General features: G+C 42.4%; 1 protein-coding gene across 3 annotated transcripts in view; it reads right to left on the reverse strand.

Moving 5' to 3' along the window:
• celsr2 (cadherin, EGF LAG seven-pass G-type receptor 2) overlaps positions 1-18,963 on the reverse strand; it is a 101,527-nt gene extending 82,564 nt beyond the window's left edge. For all 3 annotated transcript variants that reach the window (XM_030133316.1, XM_030133315.1, XM_030133313.1), the window contains exon 1: positions 15,167-18,963. In XM_030133316.1, the coding sequence (XP_029989176.1) occupies positions 15,167-18,710 (3,544 nt within the window). In that variant the 5' untranslated portion in view covers positions 18,711-18,963. The remainder of the gene's footprint in view (positions 1-15,166) is intronic.

The following is an 18,963-nucleotide window of genomic DNA, read 5'->3' on the forward strand; positions in this document are numbered from 1 at the left end:
GGAACTGCTTGTGTAGCTCAATGTCAAACCAAGGATGTTCATTTGAGTCAGAGCTGACCCACAGTCCCTCTGCTGATTTCTCCATTCAGGAGGAAAGCTGACAAACCTGGAGGAAGGCCATTCGTACTCATTTGCCGAGTCGACCTCTACGGGCAGCCTCAGCATCCCCCCGATGACACTTTTCTGCTGTATCTTTTAAAAAAAACACAAGACGAAGAGGGGCATACCATAGATTCTTCTCCCATAGTGAAGCGGCCTTCGAACCACAAAAAGGATCTGAACTCTTCCGATCAGAACATTTGCATATCAAAGGGAAACTGCTGTCAGCGTAATCGTAAAGAGACATTAGTATGCAGAGACGTGACCAAGCATGAGGTAGTTACTCAAACAAACCTACTGAAAGACATTTGATAGATATTAGATGTCGACAATCCAGAGGCAAAATAACAACTTTGTCATTTATTCAGAAGCTTGTCCTCAGGAGGTTTTAACAGCCACAATTAAATTACTTATAGAACTAGACAATTAAATGTGATTTAAAAAAAAGGCATTTCTTCAACCGCTCTCTGTCCCTTCTGTGTCTCAAGTGTAAAACTGATGTGGGAACTCATTATTTCTGGTCTTGCCATAAACTTCAAAGATGTTGGGTTGAAATTATATGTGAAATGGAGAGATTTTTCATATTGATATTGAAATAGACCCCATGCCCCTGATCCTGGGTCTGCCAAGTAAATATGTGAAAAAAGCAGCCAGCAAAAGACTACAATATTCTAACGTTTGCAGCTAGGAAAAATATTCTTTTGCAGTATGTCAGTGTCTGTGGTTGGCCCCTGGAATATCTTACCAATATTATACATGACAGTGTAGATCAGTTCTACAGAGTGTGGCGCCCATTTTTGGACTATATTGGACCAGACCTCTCCTCCACCCTGTTAAAAGGACTATTGCGCATTTGAAGGATATTCATAAGTGTGACTCCTGTACACTGTAAGTCTGGCCCACCAACTCCTGTATTATGTCATGTTTTTATTTCTCAAGTAAGAGCTGTTGTGCATGTTTTGTTGTGTGTCTAGTCTTCAACCCTTTCATGCACAGTGGTCACTACAGTGGACAGTTATTCTACAGCTGTTCTCTTGTATATTCATGGGTTTTGTTGTTTTAGTTCCATAGCAGCCAACACAGTGGACACTTATGCACCATCCTATACACTGACATTCATACCATTACTGTAACTCTGCTGTTCTTGATAAACCTGATCTGCAGTAACATGTTTGAGTAGAAACCAATTGCTAATTGTTATTAGACTGTAATGAACACAGGGGTTTTTTTTAAGCAAAAAGGTTTTTTTTTGCATATTATCTCCATGAAGTGAATAATAATTAGTATTAGGGTATGTTAAAATGTGAGAAAACATCTGATTAGCAGCATTAAAAATGTTTTTATCGCATAGTTTTCTATATCACTTTCTGACATAAGGTTTCAAATACATGTTTCTTTGTTTCAGAAATTAAATGCATGGTGTCCAGCTGTGTGGACATATTTGTAACTCCTTAAAAAAAAAAAAAAAAAAAAAAAAGACTCAATCACATTGGGTTTTTTTTTCATGCCTAAAGAGGAATAAAAACACTCAGGAAAAATATCTTGACTAAGGTTCTCATAATTCATGCATGAAACGGTTAAAGACATTGTTCTGTTGAATGAAAAACAAAAATTGCAATAAAAACAATGAAAAAAATTTGGAAAAAAAAAAAAACTGCGTCTGAGTGAACAGTAAAAATAGACTCGTTCATTACACCATCAAACTGTGAAGGTTCAATCATGTGACCACTGAGGCTCTCGAGGAAACCATCTGTTTCACGAGCCTGACGTGGTCCTGTCAGTGTTCATCCACATCTCACAGCGATGAGAGATGTTAAACTGCTGCACATGAAGGTTCACCTCCTCTACCAGTCACACCTCTCACCCTCTCGTCACGTTGATGGTGTGCACTCTGGACTTAAAGCATATGAAACCAGGTCACTGTGAAATCTCGGTCTGGTTCAACACTAAATGAACGCAATGTAGCGTAAAGGTAACAGCCTGTTAAATAAACATAATCTGTCACATTCACAGTGTGAGGGGGCTGGTCTTTGAAGGATTTCTGTGCTCCAGAAGATGTCTGGAATGCTCACTCCCAAAATACTGATTGTTAAATCATCCATTATTTGTGCTCAGTGAAGGTTTACTTTTTACTGTATCATGTATATTATACAGTATACACTAGAACATATGACACTTAGAAGACAGCAATCAGTAAAAAGAAAACAGCCTGAGCTCCATCAGTAAAGCATTAAAGCTTAGTTATTACATTAATTGCTGACTGTTTCTACAATGAATTAACTGATTTGAGTAACTGAGACAAAAATTAAGTCAGATTGAGATTGAATATTTGTATTGCATTGTATTTTTCATTCATTTATTTTTTACATTTCTTGGAGTGTCTTTGAGCTGTGGACCACACCAGACATGGGAAACACAGATCAAAGTTCTTCACTTTTTTATAGAACACAAAACTAATAAAGAGTTTAATTAAATATCAAAATGACTCTTTACTAATGTAAGTTACATAAACACTAAACCATACTCATATTTCTTCCAGACTTTAGAAAACAAAGCAGTCCAGTTATTAAGCATCCCCATCAGCATCATCAGTCTGACTAAACATGTCTGGATTTGGACATCTAGATAAATATAGATTGTCTTAATTCATTCAGGCCAATGGACAAGAACAGATGTTTGTTTCTTATCTCATTCAGATAAGATGTCGGCCTCTGGATGTTTTCACATCTGCAAACTTCAGCAACATAAAAGATTGTTTATCTGCTGTGATGTTTTTTAACCTCTTTGGTTTTCTATTGGTTTGAAATCCTGTGGCTTATATTTATACTTTTTATCTATATTTTTACCCTTACTGGTTGAGAATATTTATTCTATTTATGTTATTTAATCAATGGATGTACACTTGTATGTTGCTTCCACTGGCACAAATAAAGGTATTGATTGATTGATTGACATTGAAGAATTCCTGTCTAAAACTTATACAAACCTGTGACTACTGTGATTATTAAAACTCCTGCTTCTTAGGATTAAAGGTAATTAGATGGAATAACACATCGTTCTACAAAGAGCTGGTTGCTAATCAGCCTGGTGCTAAAATCATCCATAACAATAAGCAGGCACGTAAAAACACACAAACAACTGCATAACTGTACAATCACTGAAACATAGGGTTCAGGGCCATAACTGTATTTGAATACACAGGGTGTCCCAAAAAACTTATCATTTCATCACCTAATAATTTCTTTAAAATGTGTTTGCTCTTTTTGCTCAAAAAAGTGTTATAAATTGTATTATTCTGCTTTCAGGACTAGACATACCGTTTACTGCAACAGAAAAGGCCTTCTGTGTATTGAAGTACACCCAAACTCAGTCAAATGTGAATGTGCAACATGAATTTGTTAGAAAATTTCATAAACAAGTGCCAACGGGAAAGCAGATTTGGATGTGGCATAAGAAGTTTCAAGAGGAAGGCAGTTTGTGTCGGAAAAAAGGACTCCACTATCGACTTGATGTGTGCTCAATCCCATATAATGCGCGTTTCAGCCCCGCCCCATGTCCTGTGTCCGTCCCATCGATGTCTGATCAATGTTGCAGCACAGGAGGGTGTTTGTACAGGTTTTCCTCAGCCTTCACAGGCCCGATCGCTGCCAAACTTGCCAAATGAATAGAAACATTACCTGACTACCTACTGGGCACACTTTTATGTCCATATTCAAGTGTTGTGAGGTATGCTGGACAATTTTAACAGGGTCCCAGCTCACCGCAGACCAGGTCTCTGCTAACCTCGGACCAACTCCGAGCTCACCACAGACCTTCATAGGTCCCATGCCGTTGAGGACTATCTACTAGGCACAATTTTATGTCCATATTCAAATGTTGTCAGGTATGCTGGGCGATTTTAGCCTCTCTCTACTTTCAATTCTTCATCCCTGCTGCCATACTCCATTTTCGCCAGTGTTTATGCTGCCGTTCATGACATTTCTACTGCTAGCAGACGATGCTAAAATGTGAAGGCTGCAGTTCACTACCGCTGTAAGAATTTAATCATGCTTCACAGACCAAACAAATACATGCTCTTCCCTTCTTGCCTCACATGTTGGCTCAAATTATTACCTGCACAATGCATGATTAAATGGTAATTTACAAATGGATAGTGGTGGCAGACAAGTTCTACTTATCATGTTATCATACAATGGCACCACGGGTACAATGCCACTAGTTTATAATAACTTTGGAACATTATAAAATTACCATCCCCCCAGAATTTTCCATTTGAAATTTGTAGAATAAAACATTCTATGTCCAAAATAAATCCTTTTAAGTATAATTTCTCCTGACCATGTAATCACTCTGATATGGACATCTCAAATGATGTCAGTTTTTTTGGGACACCCTGTATATTGATTTGGAAAAAAAAAAAAACAAGTCCCCACCTGGATTTATCTAAGTGAACACTTCCGAACCCTCCATTGAATACGAACTGCAGTGATTAATAGGTTTCATCTGTAACAGCTTCTTGAACCCTAACTGATGCAGTGAGTAGCTTCTCATTACTGAAACAACCATTAATTTGCTAGAGAGCATAAAGACTGGACAATACCAGGGTTCATCAGGCTCAAACTGTGAAAGACTGGTTCAGGGAACACAAGATGACATTTTCACACATGGACTGGCCACCACAGAGTCCAGACCTGAACCCTGCTGAGCCAGAGAAGATTTTACACAACTCTCCCATCATCAATGGTCAAAAAATGTATGTAAGTCTAGATGGAAATAAATGTTGTGCCACTTATTTAGCAGACAATGAACAGTGAATGTGTCCTGTAAGGCAGACTATGAAAATATTATGTGTAGTTTATGTGTGTTTTTGCCAGGCTGTGCAAATTTATGTAATGAAGGTTGAACCATTTTTTTGTGTTTGAGTGCGGGATAAGTTATTACTATATAGCACCAAAGCTGTATGGTCTGATATTTTACACCAAACAAAAATATTTTTACTGCAAAAGATGTTTTATCATTTCACATTCTCACCTTATCGATCCTCAAATCCACCCCATATCACAACAAACGGACAAAACAGACCAGACTTATGAACGTCTAAAAGCAGCTCTCGTCAGTGTACAGTGGGATTTTTGTACATTCTTTTAAAAATGGTGCGTGTACAGTAAACAGAGGAGGTTATGGATGGATAACAGCTCCAGTGAAACTCTCCTGAAGACACCAGCGCTGGGGCAAACAAGTGGACACAAAGACAGAGGGGGGAGAGCGGCCTCAGACTCGACCCATTGTCTGCTGGGATATGAGGACAATGCGGGACAACGCTGAGATATATACAAGCACCACAAGGTCTCACCCCAGCGATGCGCTGTCCCTAATCCCAAATATAATTTCCCCTCTTTACACACAGATGATGTCATCCTACCCCCCTCCTCACCTCAGCTCCTCTGCGACCAAGCGTAGAGGAGCGGGGGCTCACAGAGGACATTCAGCTGCTGAGAAACAAGCCGGTGGCAAGAAATCGGACACCCTTTGAATGCATCGTTATCACAAATCCAGCATGAGGACAACACTATCGGATCACCTTAAGCTTCTGAGTTTAACTCTGAGGTGGAGGCCTGTCACATGCAAGATTAAACTTTATCGGTCAAAAACACCAGAGATGGGAAGTTTTTCTCTACGGTCAGGTGTCCATGACTTCCTGACTGTCCTGTAAAAACATTTTGTCAGTGAAAGCAGCCGGCAGGACAGGTCACCGTGTCCTGAAGCATTACAGGTCCCCCCCCACCACCACCACCTCCTCCTGCTCGGACCAAAGAAAGCCTTACATGCTTCACTGCAAAGAGCGAGAGGGGGACAGTTGCTCTTTAGAACTTTATGTGCCTCCCCTCCCCCCCATCTTCCCTCCACAAAAGAGACCTTACCCCTCGTCCCCACCCACAAGGAATTTCTCAGGCATTGCTGGGTTCACCATGACAACTGGGTGCTTAACAAAGCATTTCTCTTAGGCATTCTTCCTTTCACAGGGGAGGGAGAGGGGGACAACAGTCAAAGGAGGGAGAGACATAGAGAGGAGAAGGGGGAGTGGGAGGGAGGGGAGGTGATGGGAGGGAACCGTGGAGGTTGTAGGGGTGAGAGCCATAGACCCGGGAAGATAGGAGGAAAATGGGGAATGGTGACAGGCAGACAAAAAGAGGAAAGAGAAACAGTATCAAGGTTATAGGTGATGTAAAAGGGAAAAAAGAGGAAAAACACAGCGACAAACATTCCTGCAAGTCTACGTGTGTGACTAACACCACGCAGGGAGGCGATGAGGCCCGGAGAATGAAAAGAGCGCAATAGGGATGACTCTAGACACACAAAACACCAGGCCAGCGTTTGCAAGTGGTGACTTTGAATCCTATGAATCAACCATAAGGCAAACAGAAATTCAGCAACCACAAACAACACAGAGGAAGAAAGACCCAAGAAGAAACAAACACACTCTGCTAAAGTCAAATAATTATATCACGAAAAAAAGAACCGGAGCACTCCAGCTGTTGGGAGGCCACACACATACAGTACGTGCACACAAACAGCAGATTTGTGCAGTTTAATGGGTTAGAGTTACAGGCAGCTTTGACAAATCAAACCCCTGAGAAAGTCCCTCCACAGACAGCTTAAAGTTTTAATAGGATCTAATTAAATTATGTTGGCTGTGAATGTCTCGGATACTTATTCAGGGTGCGATGCAGCTCTATTAAAATTCCTATCCTGTCACATTATTTTTATGCAGGAAGGCAAACGGCGGGGGCAAAAGGGGTCAGGTCAAGTCTAAAAAACACCACTGAACCGTGCAGAACATTGACTTCTTGAGTGACAAGATTGGAAAAACAGTCACACAGCATTAAATTGTTAAAGGACCCAAATTTGCAGAAAAATAAAAACTCGTAAATTGGCGCGGTGAAGTTATTTGGGCTTGATGCCAGCAGGTTTGGCTCAGAAAAGCTTTGCAGCAAAGTGGTTTAACCTTGGAGCATCAGTGAGCACTTCAGACTCACACATGAAACTCAGAAGGTTCTCTCTGCTGACAGCGGCCACTGAAAGAAAACATGTACCGTCCACCTGTAATTTGAGCATCTTCACAGCCTGCAGTGTGATGTGAGCTGAATCAAAGTGCCATCATTAGATATGGAGGCGTGTTTGTCCGTTAAATCTCTGCACTGGTGCTCTCAAAGTGAACATGACTGTCGGCTTGGAATGAAAATTTCAATAAAAGTGACCTGATGAAATAGCGGGGAGGAGGTTTATATTATGTACAAGTAAAATAACTCATTCACATGCATCTGTGTCACTCCTAAAAGAGTCATTTCAAAATGTAAAAAGGTACAGAATTAACACTTTATAAAAACAAGTGTATACATATATATATACGCAGTAAAGTGACCTCACAGCGGAAACAGCAGGTAAAATAATATGTTCTGAATGAAGGATGTGGATAGATTAGTTATATTTTCTATAGGAAACCTAACGGAGCTCAAGGATGAAAGGAAAGCGGAGAAAAAAACCTCTGCCCTTATATGCAAACACCTATTAATGCAGGCTCACGCTTGCCTGAAAACAGTAGATCAGCCTGAGTATGTCAACACTGGTCTGACAGATCCCAGGATACAGATGCAGCAAATCTAATCCTGCAGACGATAGCCAGCCTCTCACTATGCAGCGGGACCACAAATCTCTTTAATTATCTCTAACATTTGTATTACAGTTATCATTCTGCACATGTTTTTGTGCTCTTTTTAAAACTACAGCACCAGCTAATTCAGATGTAACTCCAGTGTGACTTTATCAGTGTCATTCCTAATTTTCAGAGGAGGAATCTAAAGTGTAAAAGTGTCGGAAATCTCACCAACATAAACCTAAACACATATAATCACTAATTTATGCAAACGCACACAGCTGGTAAATAACAAGGCGGTGGGACACTGGAGTTATGCATTTGTTCGGTGTGTTTTTACGTGCCTGCTTGTTGTTATGGATGATTTTAGCACCAGGCTGATTAGCAACCAGCTCTTTGTAGAATGATGTGTTATTCCACCTAATTACTTTTAATCCTAAGAAGTAGGAGCTTTAAGTATCTAGACTATTTGTTTGCAAAGATAATTTTCCACACCAGTAAATCCTAAATACATCAATAAGAACACTGCACTGCGCTGATCACATTAGCAAGTGAATTTTTATCACCGTCCTTATGTCACTGTACACTCACTGATACACTAAGTGTTATTCCACATATTTCATCGCCTCTGCCATTATCTTACATGTCAAAGCCTGTGAAGGTCAAAGCCAATGTGTTAATGCAGCCTCTTTACTTTGTGTGTGTGTTTATTTCAACATTGAGCTTTTATTACAATTTTCTCACAAAATTTATGTGTTTTGTCTAGTGTGTCTCAGGTTGCTCTTGTGGGTGTTAGTAACCGTTTTATGTAATGTAATTAAAAATGATGACTCGACTGCATCTAACGTGGCAAAGCTCCACTCCACACATAAATCTTTATAGGTGGAATTACTCCACACTTGTCTAAATCTGCCAGCAGGTTGCATGAAGTTACCCAACAGATGAATAAATATAATCAGCAATGTTAACTACAAATTGACCTGCGTCATGTAAAGTGCTTTAGTCAACTCAAGCTGTCTGAAGTCATATAGGAATAGACCTGACTGTAACTGACTGTGTTTTACAAAATGACTTCAGTAATTCATGGGGTTAACATCTCACATGGAAGCATGTACAAAAATGTCATTTAATAAGATCAAAATATGGCATCGCTTCAATGTTGCTGTGGGAAGTTCCGCAAAATATGCAGTCCTTTTTTTTTGTACATATTCCAGAATTTGTAAAGGTAACATCACTAACATCACTTCATAGCACCTCTTGCATTAATTATTTATGAAGCAGAAATCATAGTGTGGGCTGATGGCAGTGACTACTTTCCTCTGTTCTTTATCAGCATATTTTCCTCTGTATTTTTCTTTTCTTGGTGTTCTCAATAAAAAAAGAGTTTGATTCAAAATACGGCTACTTTTTAAGAAATGGGATGCTTACTATTGTCGGTACCAACTAATATCCTGCTTTTTGACTAAAACCAAACATGATATTTCACCGATAGCAGTAGCAGATGTTTATTTGCTTATTTATTTACCTTTATTTAACCAGGGAGTCCCACTGAGATCAGAAATCTCTTTTGCAATACATGTGGGATTAAATTTGGCTTGTTTAAAAAAGCCAGTTCAGCCATTTCTTACAGTGAAGATGCAGTGGTTTCTCTTATTGTATTACCAAAAACATCTTATCTACTGTTCAATCCAACTTCATATGCATCAATCAATATGGCATAAATCATGTGTTTGTGAACAGCAAAGCGCTGACCCTAGCAAAAACAAGTAAATATTACTAAATAACAGAAAAACAGAAAGTAACATTAGTATTGTAGCAGCTAAGCCAAACCACAACTTTAAATATTGGTGTTTACGTTGGTCTACGAGCAAAATACATCCAGAACAAAAGTAGTGAAAGTTTACTAAGTTAGAGTCACTAATAAAGAAAAATTCACTCAAAATGCTGGTTGGCTCTGGTTTTGAAGAACCCGCTTTATCCTCCCTAGGATCACTGGAGCCTATCCCAGCCTGTCCCACCCTGGACATGTCGTCAGTTCATCGCAGGGCTGACACAGAGACAAACAACCCATCACTCTCCCATTCACACCTATGGGCAGGGGCCGTTTACACGGCGTAGGATTCAGTCGACTCCGGGAAGATTTCACCGCGGATTAGCCTTCTGTTAACATGGAAACGGTGCCTAGAGTGCCTGAATCCGGAAACTTTTGATACCAGGGTCCAGGGTGGAATGTTATCGATACGCTCCGCATTTCAGCTCCGTGTTAACGCGAATCGGAACGTTCCAGTGTAAAATATGACGTCACCGCATGCGCGCGCAGCCAAGAACCGCCAGTTAACCCACTCCAGGCCAGTTGGTGGCGGTAATGCGCCTCCAAGCTGGTTTGCCAGCCTCTATGACACAATAAAGCTGCAGAAAAAGAAGGAACAACCACAACAACAATGGCCGGTTTCAGAACAACATACGTGCTGCTAACTGTGCTCAGCTCATCTGTCCAGACAAAGAAGTCCTGCGTCTTTGTACGACCACTCGCCATTGTTGTTTGTAAATAGTGTTGTCCGCCTCTTCTTCTCCTTATTTAAAGGCTGTCTAAACCGGAAATCGTTTGTGCGCAGGCGTGTGTTTTACCGCCACTGTTTCACTACAGCTCTACATCGCCAGCTACTGGTCTGGCATGGCCACTACAGCGTATTCAGCCGTCCTCGCGGACTCATGTTAACGCAGATCGTTATCATAGCAGCTTCGTCTTAACGCGGAATGATTTTATAACGCAAAGGAGAAATCTTTGCAGAGTGTTGCCGTGTAAACGTACCCTAGATTAACCAATGAACCCACCAGGGCATGTCTTTGAATGGATCTACTTCAAAACACTGTCTGCACATTACAATACATTCACTTTTAGAATGCCTTTATTGTCATTATACATATCTACAACAAAATTAAAAGAGACAACTCTCTTGTGGTGCGTTGTGGAAAACAGTTTAAAATTTAAAAAAAAGTGTAAATATACAGAAAAAAAAGTGTAAATATAATTATATATTTTCAGGATTTTTTTAGTGGATGATTTATAAATCTACTAGCGCGTTGACCTGTGGGGACTCCTGGGTTCTAGATCCTCTGATACAGTTCATTACTTTACTTTCTTTACTTTCTTGGTAAATTCCACTGGCATTTTCAGCTGAATAACCTCTCAGCTGGTGTGTCTGTTTCTACACATGAAATCTGACACCATGGCAATGTGGGAATGAGGACATACGTCATATCACATGACATATCTGGGAGGCTGCGCCATTTTGAACTTACAAGCTATTGGTTGCTATGGACAACAGCATAGTACAGATGTGCAGGAAAGAGCTGTTTAAATCAAGATTTAAGAAAAAAATAGATAAGGCACCGGCGAAAGCAAGGGGTCCCGATCTGGAGAAGCTCAACACCACTGCTAAGCAAAGGTATTTGGAGAAGATCAGAGATATGAATAATATAGACCCCTACGAGCTCACAGGCGTCCGACTGGTGCAAGGATCTGGACTCTGCCACCCTGTACCTACATGCAGTTAGTTAACTATCTCGTTTTTGGCATAAGTTACTACACAGTGGAAGAATTCAAAATGTATCTGTGAAGTGACTGGGGTTGGATTGTAGTTCAGTGATGGTCTAGTTAGTGTGTTGGTGGGTTAGTGTGTTGGTAAGTGTAAATGCATTAAACTAGTCGGAAACCCACAATAACATACCTCCAGGTCTCTATGTCTGCTGTGTCAATCAGGGGAGTGACTGGAACAGTTTTTACCGCACCAGTGTCTCCCAGGCATCTTTGATCGGACGGATTTTACAGACAGTTTACAAAAACAATGAACGCACCCCTATAGCTACAGTCAGCAACTACGTCATAGTCGGGGGTGGGGAAAAGACCCCCCCCCCCCCCATCCACTACAACGTAAAAACGCGGAGTTTCAACTTGTTTTGCTTAGGCTAATAAGTTGTCATGACATACTTTGAGACCTCTGCCTTCTGACAAGGATCAATATGTACAAAAATTAAATCCACTGAAGTTGGATTGTTGTCCATACGTTTTAACAGACTGGGCCAATGATCTGACACAGTGGTCTGAAGTGTCATGTCCAGGTATCTTCTGTTACTAAATCAAGTCACCTGGTCAGGGACTATATCATTTTTGCTATAGATATGATGAATTAACCTTAACATAATTTCAGTTCCTGATATTAAATAGACAAATTAATGTTAATGAATGTTGTTGTTGGTCCAATATGACGTGAGGTTAGCTTTGCACTGAAACAGGCAATAGAAATGTCCTATATTTGACTTTATGCTTGGAGTACATTAGAGTCAGCACTTTTTTTTTTTTTTTTTTTTTTACATATACCGTACTTAGTAAAGAACTTTAATCAGTACTTCTACTTTTACCAGACTTTTGTACACAAGTATTTGTACTTCTACTTAGGTACTGAATGCGTACTTTTGTACATGTTGCGAGGAAATCTACACAAATTACAAATATAGTACAAAGCTCAGTAGCATTTAAACAATTTATCTAATATTCCTGATACCCCTAACATAGTCTACAATTGTTTGGAAATGGTTAACATTACATTAAACTGACCTGAAATGAAGTGCTGATAGCAGACATACACATGTTAGGTCCCAAAATCTGCCAAACTCTTGTCTTCTGATATCTTGAAGCCATTTTATCCTCCTTTGTGGTTCTGTTTTATTATTTGATAAAATGTAAAACTTTAATTGGTGATTTTTTTTTTGTTGTTGTTTATTAGCGGTGCAAACAGGCACACAGCAACTCTTAGGCATTATGGCTAATGGCAGAGACCGGTTTGTTTTCCCCCTCGGCTCTAACCGGATGTGACATTTGTGGGTATTCCCATTGTTGCCGACTGTATCTATGGAACTGTTGGCACCTGTAAGTTCAAAATGGTGAAATGGGGCAGGGACAGTGGTTGTTACGTCATCTCCTCAATCCTTTATCTGTTACAAGGTAACCCACTTCAATGATGATTCTGTGATTCTGGGCATAGCAACATGATTGGCCACTGGGAGGCCATTGTATTCCAAAATTACTAACATCTCCCAAAATACTGGTCCTATCATCTTGCCATTTTCGCTAGTCTCTACCTTGAACAAAAATATATAGGTATGCCAGACTGCAGCAGTCAACTCTTCCCGGATTTTGTGTGATGCCAGAGACACAGAGACAGAGTCCACTTCCCCTTTATAATATAGATAGTATAAATGTGCATAAACCAATATATATGTGTAATAACACTTTATCATATGCACTGAAAACATCAACTAATCAGCACTTTTGTCATTTATTTATCAATTCATCTGATTCAATTATGTAAGATTTAACTCATTTCTTCTCCGAGGCAGATATTTTATTAAAAAAAAACAAAACAAAAAAATAAATTGTAGATCAGTGTTACCGCAATGAATAATTTTAAACCTGATTGTGCTTGTGTTAAAACTAAAGAGAGCCCAAGTTGTAATTTAATCTGAAAACTAACAGAAATCAGAACAACACAATGTATTACATGTCTAAATTCAGCTCATTGAAATCTGTGGATTACTTTTTTAAGGTTACCCTCTCAAACCAACTATTTATGGAAATGCTTTAAAGTGAGGTGAAGTGTAGCTACATTCACTCATTACATCCATTTCCCAGTGAAGAGCGGGGCTCAGAAACACTGTTAATCACCGTCCAACAATATACAAAAGAGCCCATCAAAAATCGTCCATCATAAGGGGCCTCTTAAACGGCAGCATAAAAAGAAAGATAATGGGAAGACTTGGGAGGTCCCTGGAGAGAGAAGCCTTTGAAAATTGGGGTCAGCGGCATCTAAGGCAGGAGCTCATCTTCCTCCCTATCTCCTCCTCCTCCAGTACAGTCTACTGACCTTCCGTCTGTTACAGTACTACCGAATTTTCCAATATGTCCCCTGATTACAAAAACACCACCCCCCCTTCCCCCTGTTGTTCCTCATGCCACCCTCCATCTCCATGTGTCCTGCAGGGGTGCTGACACATATACCCCAGCAGGTGCAGGACGCGTGGGGAGACAAGGCCTCTAATTGGTCCTTGGTGGAGTCACAGCTGCTGTCTTCAACTCCAGCCTGCTGTAAGCTCTAGACCCTGCCCCTAAATCGACAGCTCACTATTGTTCTCCAGAGAGGACAAGCACGGCTCCGTCACATATAACGAGTCGACTGCCCACGCGAACCATACAGGATCTGCTATGTCAACAAAAAGGAATGCACTTAAAGCTGTCAATCGGAAAATTTACACTTCTACCGTGTCATTTAGTTAAATCAGCTCAGTCCCAGTGTTCCTTCTGTGTCTGTCCTTATGTGTCTGTTCTTTTTAACCTTGATGTCCAGCGACTTAATAACATCCCCAGTTCTGCTTGTTTTTCTCAGGTTATGCCAAGGTCAAAGAGAAGGCATATTTCCAGAAAATCACTTAAACTGCATCGAATCATCTCCAACAGAGAGTGACGACAGACTCCCTGTGGGGGCAATTCGAGTTCAGTCACATTTTACAAGCAAATAAAACTATAATTTGTGCTGGCATGCAAAATTAAAGGTGCGGGAAATAGATTTAAAGCATGCAGCAGGTTAGGAGGACAGGACCAGGAGAAAGGAAACACCAGGCTCTACATTACTGTCTCAAAGCAACAATTCCCTGTTATGTGTAGATTTTAAAAAAAATACCATCAAACAGACATCCTTAGCCTTGATTCACACAAATACAGCCATTAAACTTAAGCCTTTTGTCAAATTACACAAACAACTCACTACAACAACACAACATTAACCCTCATTTCTGACTGTAATTAAATGAGGTCCTTCATTGTATATAGATGGGAGGAGGGGGGTGGGGGTGTGATGAGGAATTACGGGGCAGGATCAGTGTGCCCAGTGGAGTGTGCAGGATCCAGCAGGAAGCAGACATGCTCAGACAAACACTTATTTAAATATCGACAATAGACCGGGCTAAATCAGACTTGTATAAACATGTTGCCTGATTAGGAGTGAGAAAAAAATGACAGAATGTTCACCAAAGGACACAAATTACCTTTATATCAACACTGAATCTAAATGCATGATCTTTATAACCTGGTAGAGTGTCGTATCATATAAATATCCTGCAGCGAATGTAAATCTTCCTTCATGAATATTTCCATTACAGCGAAATCAGTCTAGGTTAGCAGAGCCAAGAAAAGACATACTTAAATCATCATCAATTACATTATCCAGTGAAGTGAAAATGTAAATGAGCAGACATGACATGATAATGGAAACAGAGCAGGAATACTCCTGAGTGAAGCTTCACTGCTCTATTTTGGGTGGAGTTTGTAGTTACAGACAGTGAATCTAAAGGTCTCACCTGACACTGAGATCCTCATGGAGGCCTCCAGGGGTCTGTTGTTATCCAGGGCCTGGCTCAGCTGGATCTCCCCTGTTGTTTGGTTCAGGAGGACCAGATTCAACTCGTTGCCCATCTCAAAGCTGTAGTGAAGCTGATCGGAGACGTCGGGGTCGTGGGCAGGGATGCGACCGATCACTCCGGTAGGAAAGCTGTTGGCCTTGTCCGTCACATAGTTGTTGAATATAATCTGAAAGTTTTTGAGCACAGGGATGTTGTCGTTCTTGTCGACAAGTTTAATGTGGACGGTGGCGCGGCTGACAAGAGGAGCAGAAGTGGCCTGAACCACGATGACATACTCAGATCTCGTCTCATAGTCCAGGTCTATTAATGCAGTCAGTTCACCGGAGAAGATATCCAGCTGGAACACCTCAGGGATGTTTCCCTCCACTATCTGGTACATAATCTGAGCATTACTGCCTTCGTCTGGATCTGAAGCTAATATATGTGCAACTACAACACCTATGGGGCTGTTTTCCTCCACCAGAATGTCAAATTCATCTTTCTCAAACACAGGGGGGTTGTCATTCACATCTAGGATTGTTACTTGGAGGTTTATTGGTGTTTTCAGAGGAGGCAGACCTTTATCTACAGCATAAGCCTGCAGGTTATAAACAGGTACATTTTCTCTGTCTAATCTGCGCAGAGTGCGAACAATCCCAGATGTGGATTCAATTATAAAATCTCCATCACCATCCTCCCCACCTTGAAAGGTATAGAAGACACGGCCATTAAGCCCAGAGTCTCGATCAGTGGCAGAAACCTGGACCACACTGGTGAACACTGGCACATCCTCCATCACTGAGCCCACATAGTGGTCTCTGAGGAACCGGGGGGAGTTGTCATTTACATCATTCACCAGAATCTCCAGATAGGTGGTGTCAGACTTCTGAGGGATGCCGTTGTCTCGGGCAGTGATGGCGAGCGTGTAGGACACCTGGTCCTCATAGTCCAGCTCTATCTGTGTGGTGACAGCACCAGAGTCCGGATCAATGTCAAACTGAGGGATGCTGTCGTCCATGAAGTAGGTGATGCGTGCGTTCTCACCTGTATCTTCATCTGTGGCACTTATAACCACCACAGTGGTGCCCACGGGCCTGTCTTCATTGATGTTGACAGTGTAATGTGAGCTCTGGAACACAGGCCGGTGTGTGTTGGCATCTGTGACATTTACAAACACTTTAGCCGTGTCAAAGCGTGTACCATCACTGGCAGTGACAGTGAGGACATATTGACGTTCCAGCTTGTAATCTAAAGGCAATGCCAGTGTAATGAGGCCTCCTCCACTCTGGCTTGTGATGGAGAATCTGTTTCGGGTGTTACCACTGGATATCTGATATGTCACTACACTATTGATGTCCTGATCCACAGCTGACACCGTCACCACACTGGTCCCCACGGCTGCATCCTCATTCAGTCGCATGTAATAGGCTTTCTGAGTGAACTCGGGGTTGTTGTCATTCACATCCAGAATAGTCATGCTAATGCTGGCTGAGGAGGACATGACCGGGTAGCCGTGATCACGAGCCTCCACTCCAAAGTTGTAAAAGTCTACACTCTCCCTGTCCAACTCGGCTGCCACTACAATCCAGCCTGTGCTGTTGTTGATGCTGAAGGGGAAGTTTGGCGTGGTTTCAGTGAGCCGATACTCCAGTCTGGAGTTTTCCCCAGAGTCAGCATCTACAGCTTGGATGTGGATGATAGAGTATCCCAGAGGCACGTTTTCTAGCACGGTGGCCTGGAAGGGGGTACTGACAAAAATAGGGGCATTGTCATTAACATCCAACACCTGCACTGTGACCAGACCACTGATGTTCGACAGAGGGGGGCGTCCTCCATCCTGAGCTCTGATTCTCAGCGTGTATTCTTTGTTTGCCTCATAATCCAAGTGGCTCACCAGGTCCATTTTACCTGTCTGAGCGTCGATATAAAACTGCCCTCTGGTGTTTCCACTCATGATGCTGAAATGAACAACAGCGTTACTTCCTCTGTCCTCATCTGTGGCTGTAACCTGCAGGATCTCTGTGTTCGGTGTCATGTCCTCTGGAACCTGGACCACATAGCGTTTCTCACTAAACTGGGGGGCGTTATCATTATCATCCTCCACCACAATGTGAACAGTGGCTGTGGCGCTGCGGGGCCCGGGGTCACGACCTTGGTCATTTGCTTCAACTAACAGCATGTAAGCCTCTACCGCCTCTCGATCTACCAGGCCTTTAGTGCGGATTACACCAGACCTGGAATCAATCTCAAACACATCATTGGAGCCATTACTGTTGAGAATGTGATAGAGGATGTTACCATTAACAGGTGCATCCCCATCTGTGGCCCTCACAGTCAAAACTTCATATCCTATCTCTAGATTCTCCCTGATGCTTTCCTTATAGTCCTGCTGCTCAAAAACAGGACTGTGATCATTTGTGTCACTGACTGTGATGGTGAGAGTGGCCATGGCTGTACGCCTGGGCGTGCCATGGTCAACAGCGGTCACACGGAAAACATGAGTGTCTTTTGTCTCCCTGTCCAAAACCTCCACTGTGGACACTTCCCCACTGGCTGCATCCACAGCAAAGAGATTATTGGAGCGACTATCAAAGAGGGCCTCTATGAAATACTCCAGCCTGCCCGCCTCCCCCTCATCCACATCCACTGCTTTCAGAACAACAACAGGAGTCCCAGCCGGCTTATTCTCTGCCACAGACACTTGGTACATTGGGGGCTGGAACTGGGGGCTGCTGTTGATGCTTCTCCTCCTCCTCCTGCTCACAATCCCTGCATCAGACTGAGCTGCCTTTTCTAACAGCTTCCCCAGATGGCCCTGTCTGAAGGGCCCCTGCCCCACACGCCAGTGGATGGACACGGGGGTCACTTTAGCATTCAGTCCTTTCCCTGTCAGTACATCACAGAGCAGGTCCAGCTCTAGGAGAGTGTCCTGCCTCCAGCACAGAGTGTCAGACACAAACAGGTCCCCCTCAGAGTAGTAAAAGTTCCGGCTGTTGGAGACTCTGCAGCGCATCGGGGCCCCTGGTAACAGACCCCCCACTGGAAATAACGCAGAGCCGGCTTGGTGGCATTGTGAGCGGCTGTGACTGCTGAACAAACTGAGCACCTCCAGGTCCCACTGAGGTGTTCTTTTACGCTTGTTTGAACAGTTCCTTCCGTGGACGTGCACATCGTACTGGCCGGTGAGGAGGTGTCTGTACCCGGAGGACGCGTCCGCGCAGTCCGCCACAGTGTACACGGTGAAGGGGTTGGAGCGCAAAGAGGAGCACTTTATAGAGTCTGAAGTAAACACAATGCCCTGGGATGCGTCTGTCTCCAGAAACCGCTCCGTGAATTTAGGAGCGAGTACCTGATCCAAAGTACACCGTGCGCCCTGCTCCACGCCGGCCACCAGCGTCCGTGGCCCCGCATCCTCACTGATGTGAACGGTGTAAGAATGCGCCAGCCACACCAGTTTACACCACAGGAAAATAAACAACAAATCCCATTTACCGAAGTGCATCGCTCCTCAGTTTGTGTTCGGGTTCTGGAGTGGAAATCTGTGCAGCTCCTTCAAGCCTTAAACTTTCCGCCTGTGACTTTCCCTTTGTTGCAGTAGAGCCATGCTTTCCACGGACGCGCACTTTTCTCCGGCTGCTTTCAGACGCACACACCCGCAGTAACCTTGGCCGGAGCTTCTCACTCACACACATCCACACACACACACACTCTCCGGCAACAACAACAGCAGATACACCTCCGCTCCGTCCGCACAA

The sequence above is a fragment of the Sphaeramia orbicularis genome, chromosome 5 (genome assembly GCF_902148855.1).
Source record: "Sphaeramia orbicularis chromosome 5, fSphaOr1.1, whole genome shotgun sequence".
Lineage (NCBI taxonomy): Eukaryota > Metazoa > Chordata > Actinopteri > Kurtiformes > Apogonidae > Sphaeramia > Sphaeramia orbicularis.